Source organism: Macaca thibetana, chromosome 14 (assembly GCF_024542745.1).
Source record: "Macaca thibetana thibetana isolate TM-01 chromosome 14, ASM2454274v1, whole genome shotgun sequence".
NCBI lineage: Eukaryota > Metazoa > Chordata > Mammalia > Primates > Cercopithecidae > Macaca > Macaca thibetana.
Window position 1 is genome coordinate 105,198,360 of NC_065591.1, and position 13,435 is coordinate 105,211,794.

Below are 13,435 nucleotides of genomic sequence, written 5' to 3' on the forward strand. Positions count from 1 at the left end.
CTGTGAGACATTGATGCTAACTCCTGCCGCTTTCCCTTCCCAAGTTCTGGGAATTCCCTGGGTGGAGGGGTAAGATAATTAATGGTAATTAAGGCTTAGTATGTATGGATTACTATACTAGGAGCTTTACATGCATTACTTTACTAGATCTTCTTTCCAGCTATTCATTCATTCATCCACTTGACAAACGCTTATTGCTCTTCTACTATGTGTCAGGCACTGTTCTACACCCTGGGATTAATGATAAATGCAACAGATGTGTCCTTTCTCTCCAGGAGCTTGCAGCCTAGGGGGAGGAAGACGTTAACTAGATAATCCCACATGTAAATGTAAATGTGCAACTGTGAGAAGCTTAAGAAGGGGAGATTTGTGGTTCTAAGAGAGCTCATTAATAGAAAGTTTGAGATCAGAAAAGGCTTCCTTGAAGAAGTTGCGCTACAGCTGAAATGTGAAGAATGAGTGAGTTAAGTAGGTGAGGAGGAGAAAGTTTTCCAAGAACAGACAACAGAGTGTGCAAAGAATCTGTGGCAAGAGGGGCATGGTAAGTACAAAGATGGGAAAAGGCCATGATGGCTGGAGCTGGGAGAGTAAAAGAGCAGTGGAAAACCACCGAGCATTTACAGCCAGGTAGCAGTGGTGATAATGGGAGGGATTAACCAGAATTGCAGTATGGAGAATGCATTGGGAGGGGTACAGTGGATGCTGGTCCAGTTAGGAGATTGTTATCTTCATTCTGATAAGAGATGGGTAATCGGGGCTAGACTGGAGTGTTGGTAGTGGAGATAGGAAAGGAATGGGTTAAGCCATATTTAGAAGCTAAAAATCCACCTGACTTGGTGCTGGATTAGTCATGGGGAGGGTCATGATGAGGAAGAGGGGTATCAAAGCTAACTTGATGTCTGGCTTGCCCAAAGGAATGGAGGGTCCACTAAAATGTCCACTCCATGAGAGTGTCTGTTTTGGTCACAGCTCTGTCTCCTGTGCCTGGCACATAGTTGGTGTTCAATAAATATTGAATGGCAGTGTTGACAATTAATGAAGAGAATATGAAAAGAGGCCTAGGTTTGGAGAGGAAGATCATGAGTTCAGCTTTGTACCTGTTGAGTTTCAGATGCCTTTAAATAGTCAAGAAGTGTTGTCAAGCGGACGTCAGAGTAAAGATTGGTGTTAAGAATATTAAAACTTGGGAGTCATTTGTTATAAGTGGTCGTTAAAACTAGGGCATCAGGCCGGTCCTGGTGGCTCATGCCTGAAATCCCAGCACTTTGGGAGGCCAAGGTTGGTGGATCACCTGAGTTCAGGAGTTCAAGACCAGACTGACCAATATGGTGAAACCCCGTTTCTACTAAAAATACAAAAATTAGCTGGGCGTGGTGGCAAGTGCCTGTAGTCCCAGCTACTCGGGAGGCTGAGACAGGAGAATTGCTTGAACCCAGGAGGCAGAGGTTGCAGTGAGCCAAGATCACGCCATTGCACTCCAGCCTGGGCGACAAAAGTGAGACTCAGTCTCAAAAAAACAAAACAAAACAAAACAAAAGCATGGATGAGATGCATTCATTCCAAGCACTAAGTGAAAAAAACAAAGTCCCTGACCTCATGAAGCTTATAACCTAAAGGAGGAAGACAAAATAAATAGCAAATGAATAATAAACTTTTTAGCTATAGCACTCATGACCACCTGACAGTTCTTGATTAAAATATCTAAGGAGAGTTGAGAAGTCTGATTTTCTAAGAAATGGTTTGGTCTAAAAATATTAATGCCAGGGCCCTCTGTGTATAGGGGAGATAAGAGTTGGGATGAGGTTGCTTTTTTTATATAGACTCCTCTGTGAAATACACACTAATTAGGTACCATTTGAGTAGAGATTTGAAGCAAGTGAAGGGGTAATCCATGTGGCTCTGTTAGGGAGGAGTGTTCTAGGCAGAGAGAACAACAGGTGCAAAGGTCCTGAGGTGGGACCACACTGGGCACGGTGGAGGAACAGTGGGATGTCCGTGTGCCAGGAGCACAGTGAAAGGGGAGTGATTAGGAGAGGAAGTCAGCAAGCTGTGCCTGGGGTTGGGGACAAATCTTGTAGGACTTTGTCAGCCATGAAGGAACTTTGGCTTTTACCGTGATGAGGAGAGCCATTGGAGAAGGGCGGTGACATGCTGTGACTTAGATTTTAAAATATGACTTTGGCTGCTGGTTTGAGAATGATTGTGGAGAGGAAGTGAGAGAAAGAGAGAGTCCAATTAGGAGGCTTGGGGCAAGATGCACCTTGCGGGAGAGGTGGTGAGAAGTGGTCAGCTTGTTGCTCGACAGTACTTTGAAGCTGGAGCTGGCAGGATTTGCAAAGACTTGACTGTAGGAAGTGAGAGGGAGAAAGGAGTCAAAGATGACACGAGGGTTCTATTCTGAGGACTAGAAGGACAGAGGCCCCATTCACTGAAATGATGAAAACTGGAGGAAGAGCAGGTTTCAGGGGAAAATCAGGAGGTTAGCTTTAAACGCATTTGGTATTGAATATCCAACTGGAGATGTCGAGATTGACTAGAGAAAGATTATAGAGGGAGAGGAGCAAAGAAGAGGTGCTTGGACCAAGCCCCGTGGTCAAGTAACATGATATGAGCTTGCAAAGGAAACAGAGAGGAAGTGACCAGAAAGGTAGGAGAAACGCAGGAGAATGTTGACACATGGCTCAAGTAATGAAGTTTCAAGAAAAAGAGTGAGAGATCTGAACTATACACTGACAACTGAAAACTGTTGGTTAGATATAGCAATATAGAGGCTGTTGGTGACTTTAGCCACAGGTGTTCAGGGAAGTGCAGGTACCAAAAACTAGACGAAAGTGGGTGCAGCAAGATGAGGAAGAGGAGAGACAGCAGTCAATGTTCTCAAGACTTCTGGGTATGAAGCTATGAAAGAACTGTGCAAGGCAGGTACAATAATTCCCAGTTTTTAGTTTAGAAACTGAGGCCCAGAGGATCCACTTGCCCAGGGTCATGCAGGTAATAAGGGGTGAAACTGGGATTTGAAATCAGGGTAGTGTGATCCCCACATCCCATGCTTTTTTCCACGTCATGGCAGATGTCATTGGTTCCTGTGAACCCAAGAGGATGAGAGAAGACAGATTAAAAATATCACAGAGGTGGAGAAGAGATCTCTGGCACAAGTAAACAAGAATGGGAGAAACCTACACTAGCCAACCTGTCCAGATGCCAGCAAGAGCATGTGGTTTTTCCTGAAGGTTGGGGCTCTCCAGTTGGCTTCCCAGGGAGGCCCCGGAAGCACATTGCCAGCAGGCTCTGACTGCAGCAGCATCACAGTTTTGCAAATACTGTGCTCTCAAATCTGTCATTTCTCCTTAATCCCCATCCCCGCAATCCCAAAACAATCCATATTTACTGTTCTGTGGGCACATACAGTGAAATGAGCAACAGGGTTTGCAAATGCTTATTTTGTAAGGCCTTCCCTTAAGTTGTGACTTCTGTTCGAATTCAACAAAGATGTATTGTGCAGTGCATGGCAATGTGCTGTGGGAATTATAAAGATGAATAATTACAGTTCATCCATAAAATGGAATAGTGTGCAGCTTTGGGAGATCATGCTTTGGAAGAACGCTGCAAAGGGAGGCTCAGGCTATGTGGGTGTTGAGAGATACGGCTGGAGGGGAGCAGGGGAGGAAGGCAGGGGCTCTGAGTATCCCGACGGCATGCACGCAGTGGGGCTCCACAAATGCGGGGAATGCGGGGAAGTGCTTGTGCTCCACATACTATGTGATCCAAAAGGAAAGAGAAGAAAGAAGGAGTGAAAGGGTGGGAGAAAGGGAAAGAGATACCTTGAAGGTGGATAGTAAAAGGATTTACCAAAATATCAACAGAGGCTAGCTCTGGAAGGTTGCATACCTGATTATTTATTTTTCTTTTATATAGCTCTCTATATTCCCTATGTTTCCTACAAGGTATACGTATTACTTCCATAATTTAAATGGTAACAAATGATGTTTTGAAGCAGAAGCATGAGGCATCATGTTGGTCCTCCAGGGGCTCAAAATCTACTAGGGGAGATAAACATAGAAACAAGCAACCAGAATAAACGATAAACTGTGATACGCACTTTTTGGTGGCCACCTTTGCAGAATAGACTGGCTCCTAGCTGCAAACTCCTTAACCTCCTGCCTTGTTGCTGCTGGACTGTAATCTATGCTGCCTGCTAAATGGTGCTTCATGTCTGTCCTCCTCCACTACCTTGCAAGTTCCCGAGGCTTCTCTGGGTCCCCACAGCCTGGCATGATGGCTAGTTTTTGTGTTCTTCTGGTTGCTGTAGTAATGAATGGGTCACCCCCTTCCATATCTTGCTTCCCCTCTCCATAGCTCTGATGTGAATTACCTCATTGAAGAAGCTGCCAAAATGGAGAAGATCAAGTTTCAGCACATTGTGTCCATCTACGGGGTGTGCAAGCAGCCCCTGGGTATTGTGATGGAGTTCATGGCCAATGGCTCCCTGGAGAAGATGCTGCCCATCCACAGCCTCTGCTGGAAGCTCAGGTTCCACATCATCCACGAGACCAGCTTGGCCATGAACTTCCTGCACAGCATTAAGCCGCCTCTGCTCCACCTGGACCTCAGGCCAGGCAACATCCTTCTGGACAGCAACATGCATGTCAAAGTAAGGGCTCTGGCCAATCCTCTGCTCCCTTTCACTTGAGGGTTTCCTCCAGGTAAGCAGAATTATCCACCTGCCTGACCGGCCTGACAAGGGTTTTAAGCAGTTGCCTTCATGGACAAATTCTAAAGGCAGGGATCACACTGCAGCAGAGATGGCTAAGCAGTGAAATTTGGGGCATGAGGCTGGGTATCAGGATGCCTATTATAACCCTCTTTGGACTCAGTTTCCCATTTCTAAATTGGATAGAATAATCCCTATCCCCCCACACTTTCTTTTATTTGGATGGAGATGTGTGTAAATGAGACAATCCCTAAGAAAGGTTGTAATGGACATTCTTTCACTTCCTAAAACTCTTTTCTGCCCCAGGACCTTTGCACCTTCTGTTCCCCCACACCCCCCCGATTTATCTAGCAAAGGTCTACTCATTATTCAGCTCTCAGCTTAAACATCACCTCCTCAGGGAGCTCTTCCCTGATCTACTCCAGTAGGTCCCCATTATATACCTTCACCGTACCTCTGATTCTCCGTATTACTAACCCCAACATAGGTATATAATCATAAGTGAAACACTTTCCTTATTGGCTGGACCCCCCATTTGAATAAGTATTTACGAGGATATGGAGTGTGTGTGTTGACAGGGCGTGTCTCATTTTTCTCATCTGCTGCCCAGTCCTTGGTCCACAGCCTTCCTGGCCCTCAATGCGTGGCCAACTTGGCAAGTGAATGACTCAATGGATGGGAGCAAAGGGAAGATAAATGTCCATGGTATAAGTGTTTCAGGGCCCCGGAGGTGAAACGAACAGCTCACCGAAGGTGGCAACTTCATTCATAGTCTCTGGATAATGGTAACACCTACCATCTCCTAACTACATGCCAGGCACTGTTTAAGTGCTTTTTGCATGGTACTTCATTTAGTGCTCACAATAGCACTATGAGTTAAATACTCATATTCCTTCTACTTTACAGATGAAGAAACTGAGGCTCTGAGAAGATAAGTAATTTGGCCAAGATCATCCAGATAGTCAGTGGTAGTGCTGGGGGGAGTGCCGTAGAAAACCACTGCTCTACCCTGGAACAGGCAGGTGGCAGGAGGGGTGAGAAGCCATAGCCGTTTTCTGTTCATGTGACTCTATCGCGTCCTTATCCCTGCCCCTGCTTTCTCCCAGATTCCAGACTTCGGCCTGTCCAAGTGGATGGAAAGTCCACCCGGATGCAGCACATCGAGAGGTCGGCTCTGCGGGACATGCTCAGCTACATCCCCCCGAGATACTCCTGGAGAGTAACAAGGCCCCGGGGCCCAAACATGATGTGTACAGGTGAGAAGGAGGCCAGGCACAATGCCACACACGCAGCAGGCAGCTTGCTGCCACCACCCTGCCTGGCCACTATGGCCCAAAGGGCAGGACAGTGCGGGGATGAGGTCTGGCCGGAGGCGGAGGGCTGGGGAGGACTCTGGCTGGAGAGGCGGAGGGCTGGGGAGGACTCTGGCTGGAGAGGCGGAGGGCTGGGGAGGACTCTGGCTGGAGAGGCGGAGGGCTGGGGAGGACTCTGGCTGGAGAGGCGGAGGGCTGGGGAGGACTCTGGCTGGAGAGGCGGAGGGCTGGGGAGGACTCTGGCTGGAGAGGCGGAGGGCTGGGGAGGACTCTGGTGGAGAGGCTTGCCTGGGACTGTGTGAACTGTAGGCGCCCCAGGCTGGGGTGATCTTGAATGTTCAACTAAGTCATTCAGAAAGCGTTTTCTGCATCCACAGCTTTACGATTGTCATCTGGGGGCTCCTCACTCAGAAGAAACCATACTCAGGTAAGCAGGCAGCTATGGCTCTGTGTCGGGGGCAAGAGGGCCCCTGGGAGGGGTTCCTGGAAGGGGCTGTGGGAGGACTGAGGGTTGAGAAGGAGTGCAAGTCCAGGTGTGTGTGGAACTGTATTCTCTTCAGGGATTCCTCTCCTCACCCTCCTTCCTTCCTGCCTCTACTTCTAGGGCTCATGTCACAGCTGAAGGAAAGGGAAAGTCAGCCCAGCCCCCAGCCCATGTTTTATGGCTCTAACTTCCTTGCTTCTAAAGTGCCCTTTCTGCCTTCTCATACCCCTGCTCCCTGCCACCTATATGCCAGGTAAAGAGACTGCAGGAAACTTGGAAAACCTCGCAACGTTGAGAGTCAGAGCCTTTACCTAGGCCTGTCTGTCAGCCCTGCTACTTTTGGACAGCACAGACCTGCAATGTGGGTCATGTCTAGTCTTGACCTGAGAGGTGGCTGGAGCCAGACCAGAGAGACTTGGCTACTCAACACAGAACCTCAAGTCGGTTGAAAGTCTAGCTGTTTACTCACCAAGCATTTGTGGAGCCCCCACTGCATGCGTGCCCTGTCGGGATCCTCAGAGTCCCCGCCTTCCTCCCCTGCTCCCCTCCAGCCCTACCTCTCAGCACCCACATAGCCTGAGCCTCCCTTTGCAGGGTTCAACATGATGATGATTATTATCCAAGTGATGGCAGGCATGTGGCCCTCCCTACAGCCTGTCTCTGACCAATGGCCAAGCGAGGCCCAGCAGATGGTGGACCTGATGCAATGCTGCTGGGACCAGGACCCCAAGAAGAGGCCATGCTTTCTAGGTGCTCATCTGGTGCCCCTTGCCCAGGGACTGGGAGCTGGGCGCGGCCGGGAGGGGAGATGACTGGGCACTCCTGGGAGCTATGCAGAGAGACACTTTTGACCCTATGGCCTAGAAGGACTTTTTGTGTGTGTGTGTGTTTTGTTTGTTTGTTTTCAGAAATACGGTCTCTGTGGTCCAGGCTGGAGTGTGGTGGTCATTCCTCACCATAAGCTCGAACTCTTGGGCTCAAGAGATCCTCCCGCCTCGGCCTCCTGAGTAGCCAGAACAACAAGCACACCACTATGCCTGGCTAATTTGTAGATTTTTTAAAAAAAAGATGGGGTCTCACTGTGTTATTCAGGCTGTTCTCAAACTCCTGGCCTCAAGTGATCTCCTGCCTCATCCTCCCAAAGTGCTGGGATTACGGGTGTGAGCCACTGTACCTGGCCTAGAAGGACTTTTTGAGGCAGAATCTGCATCATGGGGCTGGGAGGGCAGCATTGGGAGCCAGGAGTAGCTGAGGATGGGTTCTGGGCTCTGTGTGTGTTAATGCATGTCCCTGTGGGAGGCAGAGTAGAAAATCCTTGGCACCAAAAGGCAGAAGCCACAGCATCTGGGCCTGGCCCTGTCGCCAAACTCTCCAGCCAGCCTTGGGTCCTTTCAGAGCTACTGTTCCCTCATTTGTAAAATGTTTCCAGGCCATGAGATCACAGGCCGGGGATGGCCCATGAGGTCATCCAGTCCTTTGGGGACTGTGAAAATGTACCTGTGTGTAAGTGTGAGCATCTTAGAGATCGCCTAACCTTGCCCCCTCAATCTGTGGGAAAGGACCCTGATAACTCAGAGGGTCAGTGACTTGCTGAAGGTGCCCCACCATGACCCAGTTTCCTGCCTTCTCGAGCATGTATATGAACATACGTTCATATGCTCCTATGTTCAATCCAGGAATGGATTTTGGGAGGAGACAGGAATGCTAGGGCATCTAAAACAGGGAGGGTACTGTGGGCCAGCCTGTTGCTTCCTTTCCTGTCTTTCTCCCATTCATGGAGCAGACATTACCATTAAGACAGACATACTGCCGTCACCGCTGCAGAGTCCTGTGGTCGTCCCAGAGAGCGAGGCCCTGGCCAGGAAGGTGTCTTGCAAGCTGTTGCTGCGCCAGCCCCGGGAGGTGAGTGTGTGCGTTGGGCAGTCCTTACGGTCGTGCTAAGCTGGAGCCCGCTGTGTGGACTGTTGTGATCTCTGGCCAGACACTGAGCACTCACGCACAGCTCAGCTCGGGGCCACCTCCATCCAGAGGGAACACCTTTCCCTAATTTGCACGAAGGTGCGCCAAGGGATAGTGGTGCCTGGAGCACAGAGCCCCTGGGAAGGATATACCTTCTCTCACATGCTTGGGACCAAGCTGACTCCCATCCTGCAAAGGAAGGCCTGGCTCTCCCAAGCTTTCATGCTGTTGGTGTCAACATCATCCCTCTGCTCTCCTGTCCCTACTCTAACACGGGAACCAGCCATGGGTTAACATGGGACTCCCCTAGCTGAACTCACAGATCCACCCTGAAGTTCACATGGCCCAAGAGGAAGGCAAGGCCCTGAGCTGCCTCTTTCTGGAGGGTTTTTCCAGCTCAGTGTTTTCCTCTGGAGAGCTGGCGATAGTCATAGCAAAGGAGAAGGGTCTCCCAAGATAGAGTGGGCTGTGAGTCCTGACAGTGACCCGGAGTGCTGGAGAGAGGGAAGGAGGGGAGGAGGGCACAGGCTAGAACTGCACCTCTGATCTCCACCTTGCCTGCTGGTTATGCCTCCCCAGGTGAATGAGAACATCAGCCAGGAACTGATGGACAGCGGTGAGTCTGGGTGCCACGGGTGGGACCAGAGAACTCACAGCAGAGAAAGTGGAGTCAAACCACACCCTTTCCCCATCTGCCTGGCCTCCCCCTCCTCCCCAGGCCTGTCACACATCCAGGGTTTGGATGCCCTTTTCCAGCACCCAGCTGCGTGTTCAGAAAGGCACATGCCCTCAGGGAACCTGGCCGCCTCCCCTTCAGGTCTGTGTCCTTGCAAGACCGGATTTCCCCTTTCCTGACCTGAGAGGTGGAGCATTGGTTCTCAAGGCTAGCTGCATGTTAGAATTGCTTGGGAAATTTAAAAAAAAAAAATGCTTTGCCTTGGGCACACCCTAGACTAATTAAACCAGAATCTGTGAGGGTCAGGCCTGGGTAGTAATCATTTATTCTAATACTCCACTGGGTAGAGCAAAAGGATGTTGATCCTTAAGACCTCAGAGGGGAGTTTAGATCATAGAGCTCCAATCACAAGTTTATTTACAACTTACAACTACTTACTTCCCCTCAGGCCCTCCCCTGAAAGCTCTTACCTATGTAATTTGTCCTTCAATGGTAGAAGGAGCTGGTCATTGTCTGTCCTCTCTTTGCTGATCCAGATATGGAAGCTCAAAGAGGCAGTGAATTGGCTAAGGTCAGGGGATGCTGAGGGGTGAAACCAGGATTTGCACTCAGGCCTCCTGAGCCCACTGCTCTTTCTGCCTCATCTGTGGGGAAAGGACTGCAGGACTCAGTTCTCCAGGACGACAGAACCTGAACTTGAATAGTAACAGTTATGGCTGTGTAGAGAGCCATGCTTAGGAAAGGCATTGCCCTTACTGCTCTAGCCTCTGTTCCTGGATGGTACTTCCAGGAGGCAGGGGGATGGCCATGATGACCTCTGGACAGGTCACAGGTCTTTTATTTCAACCCCATCTTTCTCCCAGCAGACTCAGGAAACTACCTGAAGTGGACCTTTCAGCTCTCCGACCGTGAGAATTTGGTCCCAAGAGATGAGGAACTGTGCATCTATGAGAACAAGGTCACCCCCCTCCACTTCCTGGTGGCCCAGGGCAGTGTGGAGCAGGTGAGGTTGCTGCTGGCCCGTGAGGTAGACGTGGACTGCCAGACGGCCTCTGGATACACGCCCCTCCTGATCGCCATCCAGGACCAGCGACCCGACCTCTGTGCCCTGCTTTTGGCACACGGTGCCGATGCCAACCTAGTGGATGAGGATGGTTGGGCCCCACTGCACTTTGCAGCCCAGGATGGGGATGACCGCACTGCGCGCCTGCTCCTGGACCACGGGGCCTGTGTGGATGCCCAGGAACATAAGGGATGGACCCCTCTTCACCTGTCTGCACAGAATAACTTTGAGAATGTGGCACAGCTTCTGGTCTCCCGTCAGGCTAACCCCAACTGCATGAGGCTGAGGGCAAGACCCCTCTCCACGTGGCCGCCTACTTTGGCCATGTTAGCCTCGTCAAGCTGCTGACCAGCCAGGGGGCTGAGTTGGATGCTCAGCAGAGAAACCTGAGAACACCACTGCACCTGGCAGTAGAGCGGGGCACAGTGAGGGCCATCCAACACCTCCTGAAGAGTGGAGCGGCCCCTGATGCCCTTGACCAGAGCGGCTACAGCCCACTGCACACTGCGGCTACCGGGGGCAAACACCCGATCTGCAAGATGCTGCTCAGGTATGGAGCCAGCCTTGAGCTGCCCACCCACCAGGGCTGGACACCCCTGCATCTAGCGGCCTACAAGGGCCACCTGGAGATCATCCATCTGCTGGCAGAGAGCCACACAAACATGGGTGCTCTCGGAGCTGTGAACTGGACGCCCCTGCACCTAGCTGCACGCCACAGGGAGGAGGCGGCGGTGTCGGCACTGCTGCAGTGCGGGGCTGGCCCCAATGCTGCAGGGCAGTCAGGCTGGACACCCCTCCACCTGGTGGTCCAGAGGCGCACCTTCCTGAGGGTCATCAACCTCCTGGAACATCACGCGAATGTCCACACCCGCAACAAGGTGGGCTGGACACCTGCCCACCTGGCCGCCCTCAAGGGCAACACAGTCATCCTCAAAGTGCTGGTCAAGGCAGGCGCCCAGCTGGACGTCCAGGATGGAGTAGGCTGCACACCCCTGCAACTGGCCCTCCACAGCTGAAAGCGGGGCATCATGTCCTTCCTAGAGGGCAAGGAGCTGTCAGTGGCCACTCTGGGTGGTTCTGAGCCAGGAGCCCAGACAGAAATTTAGACAACTTGGCCAGGCGTGGTGGCTCACGCCTATAATCCCAGCACTTTGGGAGGCTGAGGCAGGCAGATCACCTGAGGTCAAGAGTTTGAGGCCAGCCTGGCCAACATGGTGAAACCCTGTCTCTACTAAAAATACAAAATTTAGCTGGGTGTGGTGGCGCATGCCTGTAATCCCAGCTACTAGGGAGGCTGAGGCAGGAGAATTCCTTGAACCCAGGAGGCAGAGGTTGCAGTGAGCTGAGATCACACCACTGCACTCCAGCCTGGGCAACAGAGCGAGACTCCATACACACACACACACATATATATATAGGAAGGAAGGAAGGAAGGGAGGGAGGGAGGGAGGAAGGGAGGAAGGGAGGAAGGGAGGAAGGAATTTAGACAACCTGGGCCTCTCGCCTGGATGGAGTAGGAATTGCAGCTGGGCTTCTGACAGGGCGTCTTCCCCGTCTGCACTCTTCACCTGCCCCTTCAACCTCGAGAGGAGACAGGAACCTGGGTGACAGAGGCATGGGGAGAGGTACCACTGTGGCTGCAGCTGAGGAAGGGGCCCTGGCTTGGAAATCTGCCTTCAACACGTCCTCCAGTCACTTCCAACAGAACCCAGGCTTCCTCCCCCTCCTTTTTGGGGACGCAAGCCCCCCAGATGAATCCCCTCTCCAGTCCAAGACACCTACGACCTTTTGCCACTCGCCTCTGAGTTCACAGGGGCCCTTGCATCCTAGCAGACCCCCTCTGAAGATGGTGGGAGGTACAGCAGTGAGGGAAGCAGGATCCTCCCATCTCATGTCTTGTGTTCTTGGCTCCTTACCTCAGGCTGGGGTGGGAGAGCCAGACACATGTGCTTTGCTCAAGGGGCAGAAGCTAAAAGTTCAAAGGAGGTTTCTGCTTGCTGTTTAAAGTCCCAGCCAGCCACCTGTTGCTGCACTGACCACAGCTTTCCAGTGCCCCTGATCCCAGTGCGTGGGTCTCCCTCATGGCCTTTGGGGGGTATAGGAAGGGTGCACTCCAACTGTGGATAAGTCACCCTATGTGAGATGCGAGGTCTCTGGTCCCCAGCGCCACCCTTCACCCTTCATCGTGTCCAGTTTTAAGGCCAGATTTCAAACTCTGAAGTCAAGAAAGCTGAGGCTCTGAGTCTCCTGTTTAGAGATGGAGTGGCCTGTGGAACCAAGTTGCATATAGAGGCCAGTAGCATTAGTATGGTGTGCTTGTATGCGATTTGTCTAATGTAGGGTATATGTGTGTGCATATGTGTGTGTTCACAGTAACTTTATGTGACCAGAGCCCTAGTTCAGCTTCCAGCAGAGCAGCCAACAATTTGGAGGGAGTGGGGACAGGATGAGTGTCCTGGGGCTCTATCCTGCTCCTTCTGTCTCCCTACACTACTGGACAGCCCAGTAGAAGCAGCCCCTCCCACTCAAGGACGTTTTGCAATTGTCAGAGAAAAGGAATCATCTGTCCCACATATTGGCCAGCTCTGAGCCAAGCTGATTAGCAGGCCCACCTCTGCATGTCATTCTCCTGGGCTGGGCACTCCAGTCTGGGCATGGGGCCAGCAGCCTGGCATCAGCAGCCTGGCATCAGCATGGTGTGAGAGAGGTGGGGCAGAGGAAATGTGTTGCCCACGTGCAATCCTGTTGAATTAACAAGTCCCTTTCAGCACAGCTAGCAGCTTTGTGTCCTCCATCCTTTGGCCTCTGGACCACAGCTCCAGCCTGTTGGGCCCTGGGCCCTTTACCACCGCCTTGCCATAGCTTATGGCCACCATGGAAAGTCAGGTGTGAGCCCAGGAAGCTGGAGTGTGTCCTAGAGCCAGGGTCGTAAACTGAGCCTGCACATTAAAATCTCCTGAGCGAGGGGCTTTTAAAATATACCAACGCCCGGCCCTACCCTCAACCAATTAAACCAGAACCTCCAGGGTAGGAACCTGGTGTGAGCATCATTAACAATTCCCAGGTGATTCTGAAGAGCACCCAGGGCTGAGAAGCACTGGTGCGTCTCATGGTTTCTCTCTGTGCCCTTCCTTAGCATAACCCTGCAGACATCATGACCAGCAACTTGGGTATCAGAGGTCTTTTTCTCTCCCATTTGGACTCCTGAGGACTGGGGGCAGGGGACGCT

At 51.5% G+C, this 13,435-nt stretch overlaps 1 protein-coding gene across 1 annotated transcript; it reads left to right on the plus strand.

Annotated features, from left to right (window-relative positions):
- The first annotated feature begins 3,771 nt into the window (after window positions 1-3,771).
- On the plus strand, window positions 3,772-11,528 carry ANKK1 (ankyrin repeat and kinase domain containing 1). Its single transcript, XM_050757452.1, is given in 10 exon segments — window positions 3,772-4,651; window positions 5,818-5,848; window positions 5,851-5,904; window positions 5,907-5,967; window positions 6,402-6,451; window positions 7,103-7,258; window positions 8,292-8,410; window positions 9,047-9,083; window positions 10,010-10,477; window positions 10,480-11,528. Coding segments are annotated over 10 exon segments (2,145 nt in total). The 5' UTR covers window positions 3,772-4,315; the 3' UTR covers window positions 11,313-11,528.
- Window positions 11,529-13,435: the final 1,907 nt, after the last annotated feature.